The following is a 20,264-nucleotide window of genomic DNA, read 5'->3' as shown; positions in this document are numbered from 1 at the left end:
CGGCCACTGCACTCCAGTCCGGGCGACAGAGCGAGACTCCGCCTCAAAAAAAAAAAAAAAAAAAAAAAAAAAAAAGCCAGGATGAGCTATTTTAAAGTATGCAGGCTTTGGAGTCATACAGATCTGGGTTTGAATCTGGTCTCTAAACTTTATAGATGTATGATTTAACTGAGGCAATTCATGTAAATTGCCAAGCCCAGCACTCAGCACAGAGTTGATACTTAGCACACATTAGATGCCTTTCCTGTATATGGAGCATGGCAGTTCCTGTTTCTGCTTAACTCCTATAGGATACCAATATAGGACACTAGGATCTTTATACCAAGACCCCGTGTAATGGGCTTATAAGACCATTCTTCTTATAAGAATCTGATAAAATTTTTGTATGTGTTAAATCAATAGGCTACATACTGTTATTTTCAAGTTGATTTACAGCCAGAAAAAATTAGTTTATTTGAGTAGTTGCACAGTAATATTTCTGCTCTCATTTAGTTTTCAAGCCCCACTAGTCCTTTGTGTGTGAAAATTTACAACTTACTACTCTTACAAGGTCACGAACAGTGGACCAAAGTGAATACCATTAACCACTCTGACTTCCTTCATTAGTTTTATTGTGGCAGTGGCATCACAATTTGACCTCAGTAGTGTCAGTTTGGCATTTACATTGTCATATTTCTTGACTTAAAAATAATCATCTTAACCCAGAATAAAATGTGTCTGGTGAACAGATGTTTTTCCTTGGGCTGTGCCTCACATATCTGTGTGTGTCCGTGTCCTCACTGATTGAGCCCCAATTGCATCAAAGACCCCTCAGATTTTCATACCCTTTTTCTTTCCAGGATGACCACATCAGTGGATGTCCTTGTGTCCATCTGCGTCATCTTTGCGATGTCCTTCGTCCCAGCCAGCTTTGTCGTATTCCTGATCCAGGAGCGGGTCAGCAAAGCAAAACACCTGCAGTTCATCAGTGGAGTGAAGCCTGTCATCTACTGGCTCTCTAATTTTGTCTGGGATATGGTAAGGACACAGGTCTGCTGTACCTTTGTAATGTCTGTCAGGGCCATGGATTGGTAGGGATAAGAAAGAAAGAGCCCTGGCTATCATCAGGAAATGTTCCTGCTACTCTAAAGATGTTATGAAAAAGGAAAAGCCAGAGGCAGGTGATCACTTTCATGACACCAAACACAGCATTGGGTACCAGAGTTCATGTCACACCAGAGGGAAAAATCTGTACACGATGATGAAAATTAATACCACTGCCACTTAAGTTCCTATGTGAGAACTTTCCCAAGAATCAGAGAGATGCAAGTCAAAACTCCCAAGTCAATGCCTCTAATTTTTCTGATGGGTTTTAACCTCCAGAGTCAGAATGTTCTTTGCCTTACTAGGAAAGCCATCTGTCATTTGAAAACTCTATACATTTTATCAGCAGCTTATCCATCCATTGCAAATATGTTTTTGTGCCAGCTACAATATATTGCTTCTATGTGGACCAATATGGGGGACTTGAAGGAATTCTAAAGTTCTAATTATTGTAAAGTACAGTTGAAATATATCTCCCTGTAACTTCCATTAACTATAAGCTGCACAGAGCAAATCTAATGCTTCTCCCACTGAACAAGTCCCTGAATATTTAAAAACAACTCTCATACTCTCATTTAACCTGAGTATTCCCCAGATAAGATGATATATGAGAATATGTCTTGTAACCTCCAAAGCACTGTACAAATGTGAGCAGTGATGGCGGAGATGATGATGAGGTCTTTGCTGTTCATACCAAGGCTCTTAGACTTTGTCACTCTTCTGATCCGATTGTCCTTGTATGGCCATACTCTATATTGTTAATGTCCCGTTTCAAAAGCAAAGCCAAGAATTAACCTCATATTCAGGCCATGGTCTGAATGGTTATGAGTCTAGAGGGAGTTAATCTTCAGCCCACACTTCTATTACTACAGCACAAAGACTTTGCATTTTGGAAGGAGCACTGTCTTACTGGCAACTTAGTGGTAAACCAAAAACCTCCATTTCACACAAATGATTGTGAAATTTGAGTCTCCTTCATGCTATACAAATTCATTTTTTTTGAACCTAAACTTTATCCATATTAAATTACATGTGTTTTATTTTTGTTTTAGCTTGATTCAGTAATTACTCCAGTCAGTAAACACAGACTGAATGCTATGCGTCTGCCTTATGCCAGGCATAGGTGATTCAGAGATGAAAGGTCAAGTCCCTGAACCCATCTCTTATCTTCCTGGGTATTATCTGTAGCTCCTGAAATTTGCTAGAAGCATGTCTTCATCTAAGTTGTTGATAAACACATCAAGTAGCACAGGACTGAGGCAGAGCCCTGTAGTCAGAAGCTGCAGTTCTTCTAGCAGCTAACAAGCTCACTATCACTTCCCTGCCTGTGCTTTGCTCTGCCGGCTATGAATTCTCATAATTGTCCTATCGTCAAGTCTTTATTTCTGCATTTTACTGCTTGATACACTGTCAGGACAGACTTTAAAATTATTCTCAGTGCGATGAAACAATTCTGACATTCATGTTATGAACAGTTACCTCATAAATAGATTACATGTGAGATTGAACTTGGGCAGACTGTAATATAGCATTAATGATGAAACAGACACAATCATCTTCGGGAAGAAGAATGGAAGCTTATTTGCTGCCTGTGAAATTGAAATTACTCTGGCTGGGAATCCATCGTTCAGTTTACTGAGCGTGACACCTTGGCTTGGCTGTTGGAAAGACAGAAAGGGCGTGTAGTTTATAAAATCAGCCAAGGGGAAAATGCTTGTCAAAGTGTATTGTCCGGCATTTTGATTAATAGTTTATGTGGCTTCATTAATTCAGAGTTACTTTCCAATATGTTTATCTGCCCTTTCTTGTCTAATGATGGTGAAGACTTGTGTGATGCATTGTATATTTGATTTAGGGGTAAACTGTATGTCTCTGTTTTCACTTTTAGTGCAATTACGTTGTCCCTGCCACGCTGGTCATTATCATCTTCATCTGCTTCCAGCAGAAGTCCTATGTGTCCTCCACCAACCTGCCTGTGCTAGCCCTTCTACTTTTGCTGTATGGGTAAGTCACCTCTGAGTGAGGGAACCGCACAGTGGATAAGGCATTTGGTGCCCAGGGTCAGGAGGAGGACAGGGGACTCAGTAGACACTTACCTTTTTGTGTCTCACCAGGTGGTCAATCACACCTCTCATGTACCCAGCCTCCTTCGTGTTCAAGATCCCCAGCACAGCCTATGTGGTGCTCACCAGCGTGAACCTCTTCATCGGCATCAATGGCAGCGTGGCCACCTTTGTGCTGGAGCTCTTCACCGACAATGTGAGTCATGCAGAGAGAACACTCCCGCTGGGATGAGCATCTCTGGGAGCCAGAGGACAGTGTTTAATTTTACTCTACTTGTCAGTGGCATTGACGCTGCTGACTGCCTTGTCCTTTCTGCAGAGTCTGTCTTCCCTGAGAAGGCAAAGCACCTTTCTTTCTTGCTGTGCCATACATTTTGCTGGTCAAGCCTTTCAGTTTCTTTTGACAGTTTTTTTTTTTTCTTTCTTTTTTCAGTGTTGCTTTTACCAAGAGTAGCTCCTCTGCTTTCCACTTTGCACACGAGATCTGGGCGACGCCATTCAATCCCAAGACTTTTACCATCACCCTTCTTGGTGTTTTTATTGTCATCTCTAAGATCTATGCCTTTAGCCTTGTTCGTAACCTTGAACTCTAATCTCACATTCTCACTTGCCTAGTGGATTGCTCCATTTAGATAGTATATTGATACTCCAAACTGGACATGTCCTAGTTTTCTTCGCCCTCGGAACACAATGCTTTTCTTACCATCCCTGTCACACTCAGTGGCACTACCATCCACTCGGTTGCCCAAGCTGACTCTTAAGAGTTATCCTAGATGCTTGCTTTGCTGTTGCAGATTTCCCACATTCGACTGGTTGTGTTGTCAGTTCTTCCAGGTATGGACCTCTAAAATAAGGCTTCCTCTCCATTCCGGTTGGCATTGCCTTTGTCCAAACGCAGCACACAAGGCCTTTTACAGTTGCACAACTCTTCCTGTCCATACCCACCACACCCTTTCCCAGCTGTAAGCTTCAGATGAGTTGTCCCCCACCACCATGCTCCTGTAAGCCTGGTTTGAAATGCCCTTCTTCTGTCACAGGGTCCGGTAGTACATCTCTTACCCTTCAAGATTTAGCTTAAATGTGAAGCTTTCCTTACCTGCTGGGAGGTGTTCTCTCTTTTCTCTGTGCTCTCAGAGTCCTCAGTCCATGCCTCCAGTACAGTGCACATCCACTTAATGGTAATTTCCTGTTTACATACTTTTCCTACTCGGAGTGGAGTCTGTTTCTTACTAACTTTTGCCTCTCCCATGCCCTAGCACAGCACATCCAGCATATAGCCCCTTACTCAGTTGCTAGATATTTGGCCACTGTTGTCTTGTGGGGTCATAAGTTCTGATGTATTTGAGAAGAATTTCTAAAATTCTGACAAAATCCTGAAACTCAAATATTGATCCAGACATGAGCAATTTGCTTTTAAATGCTAAGGGATTTTTAATGGATTTGCTTCTGATTAAATATAGCCTGTTTCTAAGCTTTATTCATTATTTCTCCATACCTAGACCATTTCTTCAGATTTTCTAAAGAAGAGAATTTTATTGCTACATATCATCAACTATGCCTGCTGCTATTTAATTGGTATCTGAATTAAAAGGTCCAGTTTGTCCCTAGAGAATCAAATTTTTCTTTACTCCCGTATTTCAGAATTTGATACATTTTTAGGATAAACCATGAATGACATCCATTTTCTTCTCCCTCGCCCTCCCTTCCTTCCCTTTTTTTTTTTTTTTTTTTTTTTAGAAGCTGAATAATATCAATGATATCCTGAAGTCCGTGTTCTTGATCTTCCCACATTTTTGCCTGGGACGAGGGCTCATTGACATGGTGAAAAACCAGGCAATGGCTGATGCCCTGGAAAGGTTTGGTGAGTGAAGCAGTGGTTGTAGGATGCTTTAATGGAGATGGCACTCTACATAGGCCTTGGTACCCTGGACTTTGTTTTGGAAAGAAGCAGGTGACTAAACACAGGATGTTCCCCCACCCCCATGCCCAGTAATAGGGCTCATGCCAACACAGCTGGTGGTGGCATGGGTTTTGTGACACAGTCATTTGTCTGTGTCTCCGATAGCATTGAGAAAAGTGAAAGGGCAGTTTTGAAGGTAAGGATAATAGTGGCATTTGCTTGGATCCACTGGCTAATGCCACTGACTGGGCTGGTCAGAGGCCCTCGAAAAGTCAAACCACAGCTTTGAGAATTAGAAGGTCAGGGAATCAGAAGGAAAGATGCTGACTTTGGCTCTATTAGGCGAATCATGTTCCTGCAGATGAGGTCACATATTATCTTTTACACAGTCTATAAAATGATAATGTATTACGTCTTTTTCTACCTTTAGAATGGTTAAAAATATTTCTCCTGTAGCCATATGATTATTATTCATCCACTGGCTAATATAGTCAAATGGGCCATATTATTTAGTGGTCATAGAAGAGGGGCTTTTTCCAACTTGGGGTACAAAGGAGATATATAAGAAATGTAAGGAATATTTACATGGAACTAGATTTAATGGAATCTAGTGATTAAATTGATTCATTAGGATGTATGCTCCTGAAAGGAGCATCTGCTTAAAGTGCTAATATTTCTTATTACTAAAACATAGAATTTCTTAAAAATAATGTAAAAATTCCTTGGGTTGTTTCCCTTTTTAAAAGGATTTTTGGCATGTTTCATTAAAAAAATACTAGATATCTTCAGTGAAGTCACAAATCTAATACACATTAGCTCTGAAATTCTGATTGCTACTAGGCCATAAAAAGTTTTCCCATATCAGACTTGGAAAGTGATCACTCGCTTGTTACTTTTTTTTTCCTCCTTGTCATGGGTGATAGCTATTGGTGTTTATTGGAAGATCGGTGAATTTTTAGGAACATAGACCCAAATTTGAGGAAGGGCCATGGTTTTTGATCCCTCCATTCTGACTGGATTTCTGCATTGTGTCTACTAGGGGAGAACCGCTTTGTGTCACCATTATCTTGGGACTTGGTGGGACGAAACCTCTTCGCCATGGCCGTGGAAGGGGTGGTGTTCTTCCTCATTACTGTTCTGATCCAGTACAGATTCTTCATCAGGCCCAGGTGAGCTTTGTCTTAGAACTCATGGAGCACGTGGCTGAGGGTCACAGGGGAAGCGCACAGGGAAACACTCACCAATGGGGGTTGGATTGAACCGAACTCAAAATATGTGATAAAACTGATTTTCCTGGTGCGGGCATCCTGCAGCCCCCTCCCTGCCCATCCTGGAAACTGTGGCGAGTGGGCTTTATAATACCCCGTTAGAGACTGAATCTTTGTCCTGAAAAATAGTTTGAAAGGGTCATTTGTCTTATTTTTTCCCCCCTAAGACCTGTAAATGCGAAGCTCCCTCCTCTGAATGATGAAGATGAAGATGTGAGGCGGGAAAGACAGAGAATTCTTGATGGTGGAGGCCAGAATGACATCTTAGAAATCAAGGAGTTGACGAAGGTGAGAGTGTAAAGGTTACAATAGCTCATCTTCAGTTTTTTTTCAGCTTTATGTGCTGTAACCCTGCAGTTTGCTGACTTGCTTAATAAAAGGGCATATGTTCCCAAAATGTACATCTGTACCAAGGTTCTGTCAGTTTTATTTTAAAAACACCATGGAGACTTCTTAAAGAATTCTTACTGAGAATACTTTTGTAATATGAATTCCCGTTCTTGAATATATTGGTTTTATGTGCTTACATTTATGTGTTAGTTATTAAAACATACTAGTATTGTACATCTAGTCAAAACCGATGTAGGGAGAACAAATGGTTGATTTTGAGTTTCATAGTCCAAAAAGCTGATATATTGCCAGTGCCCAAGAGGGTCCATATCAGCTCTCCAGAGGCCAGCATCTCCAAATTTTACTTTTTTGTAATCTGTATAGTATTTGCAATATTTTTATTACAAATTTCTACTCTGTGGAATTTAATTTTTAGAATACCTGCAACACATATATATGTTGAATAAATGAAAAATTATGTGGATATTAATGAACAATATGGTTCTAAAGAGACAGGTTACAAAGTAAGTTCACTTTTATTTTGAGCTTCGGAATCATTCAGAAGCCAGTTGTGACAAACACAGACTAAGGCTCTTAGCACATCAAATATGCCCATGGCTTAGGCTTATTGACAAGTCTCATGTTGTGGTGTCTGTGGTTTATAGTCCTGCCTTCCACAGCTGCTTGGGAGAGCTGTGAGTCACTGAGGCTCACGGATGTTTACATTTTGTTTGTTGCAGATATATAGGAGGAAGCGGAAGCCTGCTGTTGACAGGATTTGCGTGGGCATTCCTCCTGGTGAGGTAAAGACACTTTGTCTATATTGTGTTTGTCCCTATTAATTCACACTGTCTCTACCCAGTCAAGCGACAATGCTTGAGACGGGGTAAAAGTGGATTTTAAAGGCTTCTCTATTTATGCCAGGATAGAGCAATTAGTCATCGAGAAGAAAGGGACCCTGTATGTCAAGAGAATGATTTTAGAGAATCCAATGCAATTTAAGAAAAAACATGGGGCTGGGCGCGTGATTCCTGCCTGTAATCCCAGCACTTTGGGAGGCCGAGGCGGGCGGATCACGAGGTCAGGAGATTGAGACCATCCTGGCCAACATGGTGAAACCCCGTCTCCACTAAAAATACAAAAATTAGCCGGGCATAGTTGTGTGTGCCTGTAGTGCCAGCTACTCAGGAGGCTGAGGCAGGAGAATAGCTTGAACCTGGGAGGGGGAGGTTGCAGTGAGCCGAGATTGGGCCGCTGCACTCCAGCCTGGTGACAGAGTGAGACTCCGTCTCAACAACAACAAAAACAGAAAAAGCATGCACATCTAAAACATGCTTTTGTGATCCATTTCAGATGGTGATGACATTCAAATCGATTTTTAAAAATAGATTTTCTCCTTTCTGGTCTCTGTTTGTGTTCTTTTATGTCCTTTTGCCAGAGTAGGTGGTGCAATTTGGATAGCTGGCTTTCATTACTGTTTTTCACACATTAACTTTGGCCTCAACCTGACAACTCAAATAATATTTATAAATACAGCCATACTTAAAATGGTCCCATTATGAGATACATATTTAAATATCTATACGCTGTCTTAAAACCAAGAAAATATTTGATTATTTGCTGATATTTAAGAATGAAGGTCTGAGGTGGTTACCTGTTAGGGGCATTTATATTCATGTCTTTAGAGTTTGCTTATACAACTTAATCTTTCTTTTTCAGTGCTTTGGGCTCCTGGGAGTTAATGGGGCTGGAAAATCATCAACTTTCAAGATGTTAACAGGAGATACCACTGTTACCAGAGGAGATGCTTTCCTTAACAAAAATAGGTGAGAAAAGAAGTGGCCTGTATTTTGCTGCAAAGACTTTGTTTTTAGTTTACTTAAAGAAATAGATTGTTATTTTTGATTACAGTGGTACTTTTAGAGTTCATAAAAATGTTGAAATGTATTAAAGGGTAAAGAAGCACATGAAATCATCCACAATTTCAGTATCTAGAGATAATCACAATTTACATTTTCCCTTCAGTCTCGTTCTCTTCTTTTAACAGTTTTATTCAGGTATAATTTACATACCATATAATTTACTTGTTTTTTTAAGAGTACAATTCAGTGATTTTTGGTAAATTGAGAGTTTCGCAACCAACATCACAATCCAGTTTTAGAACTTTTCCATCACCCCAAATCTATCTTATATACACATATAAATGTGCCATAAAATTGAGATCATACTGTATATAGAGTTTAAAATTAGCTTTTATTGTTAATGAGTGTATTATGAATATTTCCCAATGGGTTATGTTTCCCAAGATACAGAATTTTACATTGCTACATAAAATTTCCCTATGTACATGTACTTATAATTTATTTAATAAATTCCTTATAAATGTTGAACACATATTAGTTTCCATTTTTCACTATGTAAATATGTCCCTGTATACATCTTTTATTATTTCCTCAGGAACAATTCCTACAAAGTAAATTGCCCTCTCTAAAGAGCATACAAATTGACGGAGACACCATTAGGCCATTTTCTGAGACTGCACAGGTCACAAAGCAATCTGATCTTTGGGAACACAGCTACATTTTACAGGCCTCTTAGATAATGTTACTCTAAGTACTTTACGTGGGGCTTCTCTGGGCTTTTTTTTTTTTTTGAGATGGAGTTTCGCTCTTACTGCCCAGGCTGGAGTGCAATGGGGCGACCTCGGCTCACTGCAACCTCCACCTCCCAAGTTCAAGCGATTCTCCTGCCTCAGCCTCCCGAGTAGCTGAGATTACAGGTGCCCGCCACAATGCCCGGCTACTTTTTTTGTATTTTCAGTAGAGATGGGGTTTCACCATGTTGGCCAGACTGGTCTCGAGCTCCTGACCTCAGGTGATCCATCTGCCTCAGCCTCCCCAAGTTCTGGGGTTACAGGTGTGAGCCACTGTGCCCGGATTCTCTGGACTTACTATGTGGCGAGATAGTATAAGGCAGTGGCTTTCAAAGTTTTCTGGCCGTGACCCTTGTGGGAAATACATTTTGTATCTCAACCTCATATGTACACACAGACATGTAGACACTCACATGTATAACCTAAAATTTCATAAAGCAGTACCTACTGTTACTAATTGTAGTGCACTCTGCTATTTCTTATTCTACTTTATACTGCGTCATTAAAAAGTGCTGGTCACGACCCACTAAATTTATTTCCCAACCCACTAATGAGCAATGACTCACAATTTGAACACACTGGACAGGGGGATAGCCAATAAAATTGAAAAGAGCAAGGAAATTAGTGTATTCACGATCTCCTCTCCTGTCTCTTACATTTTTGCAGTAGCAATGTAAAGGAGTCCTAAGAGAACAGACATTCTGGGAATAGCAGGCCTACCGCTGCACAACTGCTTTCCTAGGCTTGCCCCTAGTACCAAGCTCCTGATGCATATAGCAGTGGCAGTCATAACCAGCTCATAGTAAGGTTTGTCGCAGGGACTTGTTGTAAGAACTGATTTGGTTGGTATAGCTGTGAGGGCCTGGCACGGTGTCCATGTGTGCCTCAATCCTAATTCTGAAAAAGGCTGACCCTGGGAGCGCTAATTAGATACACAGAGAGGAATGCATGCTGCCGAAAGGCCAAGTTCATGGCGATGCTGCTGTGGCTGAGGTGCAGTCATCAGTCTGGAATGTGGACATGGAACTTCTCTCACATCTGATTCTTCACTTGACTGGATTCATAGAACCCAAAAGCCACCCCACCAACATAAATTGTGTCTCTAGGTTCTGTGTTGCTCACACCCAAAATTTCTGGGCCTTCTCACTTGGTGCCTATGAATGGTGCGTATGAGTGAAGTCTAGGATGGGGCCTTAGTGTTAAAGCCCCAGGGTAGTGTGACTGAGATTGTTGGTAAAGAGTGTGCAGTGGTTGGCATGACCTCAGAAATTCTGAAATGGTTGACTGCAGACTGAAGTGTTGAGAGAGCCAGGGAGGTGCAAGGACTGGGCAGGGTAGAGGCAGGAACCCTGCCTGCCAGGAAGAACTAGCATCCTGGGGGCAAAAAGGCTGTCCTTTCAAGTAGCAGCAGATGTACTGGTACCTTTGTAATGGAGAAGCATACTTTCCAGGAACATCAGGCCAGATTGTCTGACCGGAGTATCTCTACCTGCTTAAAATCTAAGTAGTTTTCTTGTTCTTTGCAGTATCTTATCAAACATACATGAAGTACATCAGAACATGGGCTACTGCCCTCAGTTTGATGCCATCACAGAGCTGCTGACTGGGAGAGAACACGTGGAGTTCTTTGCCCTTTTGAGAGGAGTCCCAGAGAAAGAAGTTGGCAAGGTACTGTGGGCACCTGAAAGCCAGCCTGTCTCCTTCGGCATCCTGACACTATGTACCTTATGGCTTTTCCACACACATTGACTTCAGGCTGTTTTTCCTCATGAGTGCAGCAGCACAAAATGCTGGTTCTTTGTATCTGCTTTCAGGGTGGGAAGCTGTAATGGTGGTGGGGCAGGGCTGGCTGGGCAGAGAGGGAGTGCTTCTCCCTGTTTTGGCTCCTCACCAGTTGTTGGGTTACGATGATAGAATCTAGTCCTACTCAGTGAAAGAACTTTCATACATATGTGTGTAGGACAGCATGATAAAATTCCCAAGCCAGACCAAAGACAAGGTGCTTTTCGTCACTGTAGGTTGGTGAGTGGGCGATTCGGAAACTGGGCCTCGTGAAGTATGGAGAAAAATATGCTGGTAACTATAGTGGAGGCAACAAGCGCAAGCTCTCTACTGCCATGGCTTTGATCGGCGGGCCTCCTGTGGTGTTTCTGGTGAGTGTCACTGTGGACTGAAAACTGTTGTTCCGGCCTGAGTGGAAAACATGACTTTTCAAAAGTCCTATACGTCCAGGGCTGTTGTATGATTGGCTTGTCTCCCACCAGGGACAGCAGAGCCACCTTGGAGAAGCTGAGGGAAGCTTCCCCCTTGGCACACACTGGGAGCACTGTACCATGCCTGCAGATGTTCCCAAATAGAGACACTCCAAGCACTTTGTTTCTGAGTGTGATTGAGGCTGGATATGTGATTTGATCTTTCTCTGGAACATTCTTTCTAATCATCTTTGTGTTCATTCCCTGAAAATGGAGAGTGTGGACACAGCTTTAAAATCCCCAGGGTAGCAACTAGGTCATAGTTCCTTACACATGGATCGATGAAAAACAGATCAGACTGGCCAGTGGCCCTTGACCCTTTTTCTTTTGTAGACCAGAGCATTGATGTTATTACCAGAAGAAGCCTTTGAGGCTTTTATGTATTCCAGACCACATGGGTCTGGAATTTGTTTCTGTAAGGCTAACAGTTGCAATATACTAGGGTAATCTGAGTGAGCTGGAATAAAAAAGAAAAAAAAGGAATTTCACCCCAATCGTATACTGACTTCAATAGAGATTTCAGACAAAAAGTTGTTTTAGTATATACTTATCAGTCATGAAAAGATAATTACAATTAAATGGCTTTTTCCTTCCCTATTTATATGGAGAAATTTGTTTAATTCTATAAAAAAGTACTCAGAATATTTGAGTTTCCTGCATCAGTAAGACATTTATAATAATGACCTTGTTTACAAATGAATTTGGAACTTACTCTAATTCTTTGGTCCATCAAGAAATAACCAGAATGGTAAGTTAAAATTTAAGCTGTTTCAAAGATGCTTCTTCATTTAAAAGCAAATTTATCTTTGATTTTTTTCCCCCCAGCAAATAAGACTTATTTTATTCTAATTACAGGATGAACCCACCACAGGCATGGATCCCAAAGCCCGGCGGTTCTTATGGAATTGTGCCCTAAGTGTTGTCAAGGAGGGGAGATCAGTAGTGCTTACATCTCATAGGTCCGTAGTAAAGTCTTGGCTTCTACACTGTGGGATGTTTTAACTTTCCAAGTAGAATATGCGATCATTTTGTGAAAATTAGAAAATACAGAAAAGCAAAGAGTAAAACAATTATTGCCTGAAATTATATGACTTGGAGACAATTACTATCTTCACTGGACTGTTTATGTTTGCAGAATTTTCCTATGCAAATCTGTGTGTGTGTGTGTGTGTGTGTGTGTGTGTGTATTCTTAGAAAAATGCAAGCCCAGTATAAATATCACTCTTTTTCACTTAACATATTGTAAACATTATTCCAAGTCAGTGCATTTAGGTGTCATTTCTTATAGCTGGATAGTATTCCATTAGGCTATACTCTCATTTAACTATTCCCCTTTTTGTAGACATTTGGATTATTTCCAACTTGTTCACAATTGTAAATAGCACTACAGTGAACAGCATCATCCCTATATCCACATGTACGTGTAACAGGATATGATTCCCTAGGAAGCTGGAATGCTGGAAGTCATGGTGATGTTCTGATGGGTATAGAGAATCTCTCTAAAATGAAAACCTCTTTCTTTTTTACCGCAGTATGGAAGAATGTGAAGCTCTTTGCACTAGGATGGCAATTATGGTCAATGGAAGGTTCAGGTGCCTTGGCAGTGTCCAGCATCTAAAAAATAGGTAACAAAGATAATTTCTTGGGGATAGTGCCTAGTGAGAAGGCTTGATATTTATTCTTTTGTGAGTATATAAACGATGGCTCTAAAATAAAGGGAAATAAAACTGAGCAAAATGGTATAGCGGAAAGAATGAGGGCTTTGAAGTCAGAAGTGCATTCAAATTCTGTCTTTACCATTTACTGGTCTGTGACTCCTGGGCAAGTTACTTAACTTCTCTAAGAGTCGATCTCCCTGGAAGATCTACCTCCTAGCTTTGTTCTATAGATGAAATGAAAAAAATTTACATGTGCCAGTGCTGGTGAGAGTGCAAACTTTGGAGTCAGACACAAATGGGCTTGCATCCTGGCCCTACCAATTATGAGCTCTGAGCCATGGGCAAGTGACTAACTCCCTGGACCTCAGTTTCTTTGTAACATCTGTCAGACTTCATGGGTCCAGGTGAGGATTAAAGGAGATCATGTATTTACAGCACATGGCGTGGCGCTTCACATAAAATAAGTATTTAGTAAATGGTAACTGGTTCCTTCTCTCAGAAACTTATTTCTGGGCCTGCCAGGGGCCGCCCTTTTTCATGGCACAAGTTGGGTTCCCAGGGTTAAATACTCTTTTAAATAGTTTCCTGGAGATCCTCCATTTGGATATTTCTTTTCCTGCTTTCAGGTTTGGAGATGGTTATACAATAGTAGTACGAATAGCAGGGTCCAACCCAGACCTGAAGCCTGTCCAGGATTTCTTTGGACTTGCCTTTCCTGGAAGTGTTCTAAAAGAGAAACACCGGAACATGCTACAATACCAGCTTCCATCTTCGTTATCTTCTCTGGCCAGGATATTCAGCATCCTCTCCCAGAGCAAAAAGCGACTCCACATAGAAGACTACTCTGTTTCTCAGACAACACTTGACCAAGTAAGCTTTGAGTGTCAAAACAGATTTACTTCTCAGGGTGTGGATTCCTGCCCACACACTGCTGCCCATAGGTCCAAGAGCAGTTTGTATGCTTGAATCGGTGCTTGAATTCCTGATCTACTATTACTAGCTATGCTTTTTACTAAGCCTCTGAACCTGAAAAGGGAGATAATGCTTATGTACTATATGGGATTATTGTGAGCATTTATTGTAATAACCATAATAACTACCATTTAGTGAGTACCTACCATGGGCCAGGCATTTTACTTGGTGCCTAATCTTATATAAATTAGATAAAAAAGTACCAAATCGGTCCTGACACTTAATAGGTACTCAGTAAGTATTTTCTTCCCTCTTCCCTTTAATCAAGACTGTATGTGCCAAAGTAAATGGATGACTGAGCAGTTGGTGATGTGGGGGGTGATATATAAAGTCAATATTTGGCCGGGCATGGTGGCTCATGCCTGTAATTCCAGCACTCAAGGAGGCCGAGGTGGGCAGATTACGAGGTCAGGAGATCGAGATCATCCTGGCAAACCTGGTGAAACCCCGTCTCTACTAAAAATACAAAAATTAGCTGGGCATGGTGGTGCACACCTGTAATCTCAGCTACTTGGGAGGCTGAGGCAGGAGAATCGCTTGAATCCAGGAGGCGGAGGACAGAGTGAGACTCCATTGCAAGAAAAGAAAAAGAAAAAAAAGAAAGTCAATTTTTAAGTTGTTACTACTTTTTTCAAGTATTCTTGCCTCCTTCACACACAGTTTTCTAGTTAATATATTTATGCAATTCTCTATGCTCCTACTTGACCTAATTCCAACACTTGGAAAAACAGAACTAGAATAAACAATGAACAAGTTGAGTGGTATTTACAAAGGTCCATCTTGATCTTTTAACAGGTATTTGTGAACTTTGCCAAGGACCAAAGTGATGATGACCACTTAAAGGACCTCTCATTACACAAAAACCAGACAGTAGTGGATGTTGCAGTTCTCACATCTTTTCTACAGGATGAGAAAGTGAAAGAAAGCTATGTATGAAGAATCCTGTTCATACGGGGTGGCTGAAAGAGGAACTAGACTTTCCTTTGCACCATGTGAAGTGTTCCGGAGAAAAGAGCCAGAAGTTGATGTGGGAAGTAATAAACTGGATACTGTACTGATACTATTCAATGCAATGCAATTCAATGCAATGAAAACAAAATTCCATTACAGGGGCAGTGCCTTTGTAGCCTATGTCTTACATAGCTCTCAAGTGAAAGACTTGAATTTAGTTTTTTACCTATACCTGCGTGAAACTCTATTATGGAACCCAGTGGACATATGGGTTTGAACTCATACTTTTTTTTTTTTTGTTCCTGTGTATTCTCATTGGGGTTGCAACAATAATTCATCCAGTAATCATGGCCAGTGATTATTGATCAAAATCAAAAGGCATGCACATCCTCATTCACTAAGCCATGCCATGCCAGGAGACTGGTTTCCCGGTGACACATCCATTGCTGGCAATGAGTGTGCCAGAATTATTAGTGCCAAGTTTTTCAGAAAGTCTGAAGCACCATGGTGTGTCATACTCACTTTTGTGAAAGCTGCTCTGCTCAGAGTCTATCAACATCATTAAATATCAGTTGACAAAATGGTGCCATGTGTGGCTAACATCCTGCTTTGATTCCCTCTTTGATGAGCTGTTCTGGTGGCAGTAACATGCAACAAAAATGTGGGTGTCTCTAGGCACAGGAAACTTGGTGCCATTGTTATATTGTCCTGTGCTTCGAGCCATGGGTCTACAGGGTCATCCTTATGAGACTCTTAAATATACTTAGATCCTGGTAAGAGGCAAAGAATCAACAGCCAAACTGTTGGGGCTGCAAGCTGCTGAAGCCAGGGCATGGGATTAAAGAGATTGTGCATTCAAACCTAAGGAAGCCCGTGCCCATTTGTCCTGACTGTCAACTCACATGGTACACTGCATCTCAAGATGTTTCTTATCTGACACAAATATATTATTATTTCTGGCTTTTTGTATTAATCTAGAAAATGAAAAGATGGAGTTGTATTTTGATGAAAATCTTTGTCCTTTTTAATGTTATTTGGAATTTTAAGTTCTATCAGTGACTTCTGAATCCTAAAATGCCCCCTCTGTAGAACTCTGTGGTATAGAGGAGTATGGCCACTGCCCCACTATTTTTATTTTCTTATGTAAGTTTGCATATCAGTCATGACTAGTGCCTAGAAAGCAATGTGATGGTCAAGATCTCATGACATTATATTTGAGTTTCTTTCAGATCATTTAGGATACTCTTAATCTCAATTCATCAATCAAGTATTTTTTGGGTGTATGCTGTAGCTGAAAGAGTATGTACGTATGTATAAGGATAGAGAGAAATTAAGTCTCAGTAGATTGTGCCATGTTATTCAGCTTACTGGTTTACAAATACAGGTTGTCTTGTGGTTGTAGGAGCCCACTGTAACAATATTGGATAGCCTTTTTTTTTTTTTTTTTAATTGCAACAATGCAAAAGCCAGGAAAGTATAAGGGTCACAAGTATAAACAATGAATTCTTCAACAGGGAAAACAGCTAGCTTGAGAACTTGCTGAAAAACACAACTTGTGTGTATGGCATTTAGTACCTTCAAATAATTGGACATCCCATTAAATCTGACAATCTCAAATTTTTCATCTCTTCAATCACTAATCAAGAAAAATATAAAAACAACGAATGCTTCCATATGGAGCATTTTTCAGAGTTTTCTAACCTGGTCTTATTTTTCTAGTCATTAAACATGTTTTAAAATACTGTTTCACTAATGCTTACTGTTAACTGTCTTGAGAGAAAAGAAATATATGAGAGAACTATTGTTTGGCCAAGTTCAAGTGATCTTTCAATATCATTACTAACTTCTACCTTTTCCAAAATTTGAATATTAACTCTAAAGGCGTAAGACTTCAGATTTCAAATTAATCTCTATATATTTTTTAAATTTACAGAATATAACCCACTGCTGAAAAAGAAAAAAAAGATTGTTTTAGAAGTTAAAGTCAATGTTGATTTTAAATATAAGTAATGAAGGCATATTTCCAAAACTAGTGATATGGCATCATTGCATTTTATACTATCTTCAAAAATATAGAATTTATAGAATGATTTCTCCTCATTTAATATTTTTCAAAATCAAACTTTCTGTTGGTTTTCTCATTTTACTAAAATCATATTCTAATTCTTCATTATAGTAAATCCATGAGCAACTCCTTACTTCAGTTTCTCTGACTTCAAGGTCATATTTTAAAAAATCAAAAGGCACTGTGAACTATTTTGAAGAAAACACATTTTAATACAGATTGAAAGGATCTCTTCTGAAGCTAGAAACATTCTACAGTTATACATCTTCATTAATACTGTGTTACCTTTTAAAATAGTAATCTTTACATTTTCCTGTGTAAACCTAATTGTGGTAGAAATTTCTACTAACTCCATACTCAATCAAGCAAAATTTCTGTGTATTCCCTGTGGGATATAACTATGTGAGTTTCAGAAATTCTCAAAATACGTGTTCAAAAATTTCTGCTTGTGCATCTTTTGGACACCTCAGAAAACTTATTAACAACTGTGAATATGGTAAATATAGAAGAAAATAATAAGCCCTCTATACATAAATGCCCAGCACAATTCATTGTTAAAAAACAACCAAACCTCACACTACTGTATTTCATTATCTGTACTGAAAGCAAATGCTTTGTGACTATTAAATGTTGCACATCATTCATTCACTGTATAATAATCATTGACTAAAGGGATTTGTCTGTGTTTTCTTCTTGTGGTTGTATATATCAGGTAAAATGTTTTCCAAAGAGCCATGTGTCATGTAATACTGAACCACTTTGATATTGAGACATTAATTTGTACCCTTGTTATTATCTACTAGTAATAATGTAATACTGTAGAAATATTGCTCTAATTCTTTTCAAAATTGTTGCATCCCCTTTTATAGAATGTTTCTATGTCGATAAGGATTTAGGTATGCTATTATCCCTTCTTATACCCCAAGATGAAGCTGTTTTTGTGCTCTTTGTTCATCATTGGCCCTCATTCCAAGCACTTTACGCTGTCTGTAATGGGATCTATTTTTGCACTGGAATACCTGAGAATTGCAAAACTAGACAAAAGTTTCACAACAGATTTCTAAGTTAAATCATTTTCATTAAAAGGAAAAAAGAAAAAAATTTTGTATGTCAGTAACTTTATATGAAGTATTAAAAAGTGCATATTTCTATGTTGTAATATAATGAGTCACAAAATAAAGCTGTGACAGTTCTGTTGGTCTACAGAAATTTACTTTTGTGCATTTGTGGCACCACCTACTGTTGAAGGGTTATAAAGCCATTAGAAAAGTAGAGGGGAAGTGATTTGGATCAAAAGGAAAAACTTGAGAAAAGATTCAAATGTTCCCTTAATCATAAAAGAGAACTGAGGGGACTACTCGTAAATAAAAGGTTGTTTTGTATTTTCATGTTGGTTAAGATACTGAGTAACTGGTATTAAGTGTTAGAGGTTTTTAGATAAATCCTCTGCTTAATGATTATGAAGCTGCACTAAGATTTCTGAAAATGCTCTGTAGCTGAGCTTATTTAATAAATGTTCACTTGGTATAGGGGAAGCTACAAAGGCAGCCTTCAGTGCCCTTTGTTTAATTCAACCAAAAATAGAAGGACACGATGTAGCAGGTATACTGGCAAGGTGCTGGGGGTGGTGGCAAGGGTGAGCAGGAAGGAGTAGATGTGGAAACAGAAATGATACTAATATCAGTGATTCTTTTCTCCTGTAATAAGTGCTATGCAGACAACATAAAAGTAGTGCTGAGACAATGTAAATGTATTTTTCATAGCTCATTAGAAATCAGTTTCAGAAAAAGATGTCTGCTTATTTTGCTACTTGAAGAATCCCTGTCAAACAGTCCTTTTGAGGCAGTACAAGAGGTTGGCTCTATTTGTGACCTCTTGGGAACGGCTGTGACAAAGTGTCGTGAGCAGTCCTTTTTCTGTGGCACAGATCTGAACTTTGTGTGCAGAAAAATCTTGGCTTCAAGTGAGCTTGAAGTGAGCATCAGCATCACAACGTCATCCTCCTGTCTTGAAGTTTACGTTATAGTGACTCTAATGAAATCATAGAACACTGTTTCTTCATGAACAATGACAAGGGAGAAGAAAAAACTTTATTGAAAAATAAAAAGGCAGGTAATTTAGATGAAAATGTTACCCATGAGTTTTGTTTTTGTTTTTTTGAGAACCAGACTCTCGCTCTGTCACGCAGGCTGGAGTGCAGTGGCATGATCTTGGCTCACTGCAACCTCTGCCTCCCGGGTTCAAGCAATTCTCCTCAGCTTCCCAAGTAGCTGGGGCTATAGGCATGCGCCACCATGCCATCTAATTTTTGTACTTTTAGAAGAGACGGGGTTTCACTGTATGTTGGCCAGGCTGGTCTCGAACTCCTGACCTCAGGTGATCCGTCCACCATGGCCTCCCAAAGTGCTGGGATTACAGGTGTGAGCCACCTCGCCTGGCCCTACCCATGAGTGTTGACCAAAACATTCTTCTCTCTGTAGAAAAGCCCAAAAGAACTTTCCCAGATTCAAAAAACTTGACACTTTGTAATGGTAATGTCTACATTAAGTACAAAAAAAAACCTTAACTTCAGTTTTCAAGTGTTTACTGTGTTGTTATGCACTTCATTTAATTCTCAATACCTGCCCTATAAGGTAAAAAGTACCATTTTATATATGAGTAAATTACAGCTTCGTGGATAAGAAACTCATCCAAAGGTACAGGGACAGTCAAGTGGCAGAGGGTTCTTTTTGTTGAAGTTAGGTATCAGTTAAAATCGACCTTGTAAAATCACATCAGCATCAATATACATTAACAAATATTTACTGAACTTTATTGTATGCCAGATACTTCTCTAGGTACTGGGGGTACAATGTAGAAGAAAATAGAATTCCTGCTCTAATGAATTTATATTTCAGTGGTGAAAGATGATGTGTGGATAAATACATCTAATATATTTTGACAGCAATCAGTGCTAAGAAGAAAATAAGACATGGTAATCGGTTAACAATGGAGAGAAGTCAGAGATGGCCTTTTCTGAGGAGTGACATGCTCAGAACCGAATAAAAAGCAGCAGCAACCTTTCAAGGT

At 39.7% G+C, this 20,264-nt stretch overlaps 1 protein-coding gene across 2 annotated transcripts in view; it reads left to right on the top strand.

Moving 5' to 3' along the window:
* The window catches only part of ABCA1 (ATP-binding cassette, sub-family A (ABC1), member 1), a 149,594-nt gene extending 131,190 nt beyond the window's left edge, over positions 1-18,404 (top strand). For both annotated transcript variants that reach the window (XM_011948232.1, XM_011948235.1), the window contains 14 exons: positions 840-1,017; positions 2,972-3,087; positions 3,198-3,342; positions 4,884-5,007; positions 6,086-6,215; positions 6,482-6,602; positions 7,385-7,447; positions 8,364-8,470; positions 10,824-10,965; positions 11,316-11,450; positions 12,405-12,508; positions 13,082-13,174; positions 13,834-14,077; positions 14,975-18,404. In XM_011948232.1, the coding sequence (XP_011803622.1) occupies positions 840-1,017; positions 2,972-3,087; positions 3,198-3,342; positions 4,884-5,007; positions 6,086-6,215; positions 6,482-6,602; positions 7,385-7,447; positions 8,364-8,470; positions 10,824-10,965; positions 11,316-11,450; positions 12,405-12,508; positions 13,082-13,174; positions 13,834-14,077; positions 14,975-15,115 (1,843 nt within the window). In that variant the 3' untranslated portion in view covers positions 15,116-18,404. The remainder of the gene's footprint in view (positions 1-839; positions 1,018-2,971; positions 3,088-3,197; positions 3,343-4,883; positions 5,008-6,085; positions 6,216-6,481; positions 6,603-7,384; positions 7,448-8,363; positions 8,471-10,823; positions 10,966-11,315; positions 11,451-12,404; positions 12,509-13,081; positions 13,175-13,833; positions 14,078-14,974) is intronic.
* The last annotated feature ends 1,860 nt before the right edge of the window (positions 18,405-20,264 follow it).

The sequence above is a fragment of the Colobus angolensis genome, unplaced genomic scaffold, assembly GCF_000951035.1.
Source record: "Colobus angolensis palliatus isolate OR3802 unplaced genomic scaffold, Cang.pa_1.0 Scaffold276, whole genome shotgun sequence".
In the NCBI taxonomy this organism is placed as follows: domain Eukaryota; kingdom Metazoa; phylum Chordata; class Mammalia; order Primates; family Cercopithecidae; genus Colobus; species Colobus angolensis.
The sequence above is the reverse complement of the archived record's forward strand: the minus strand, read 5'-3'. Positions and strand labels throughout refer to the sequence as shown.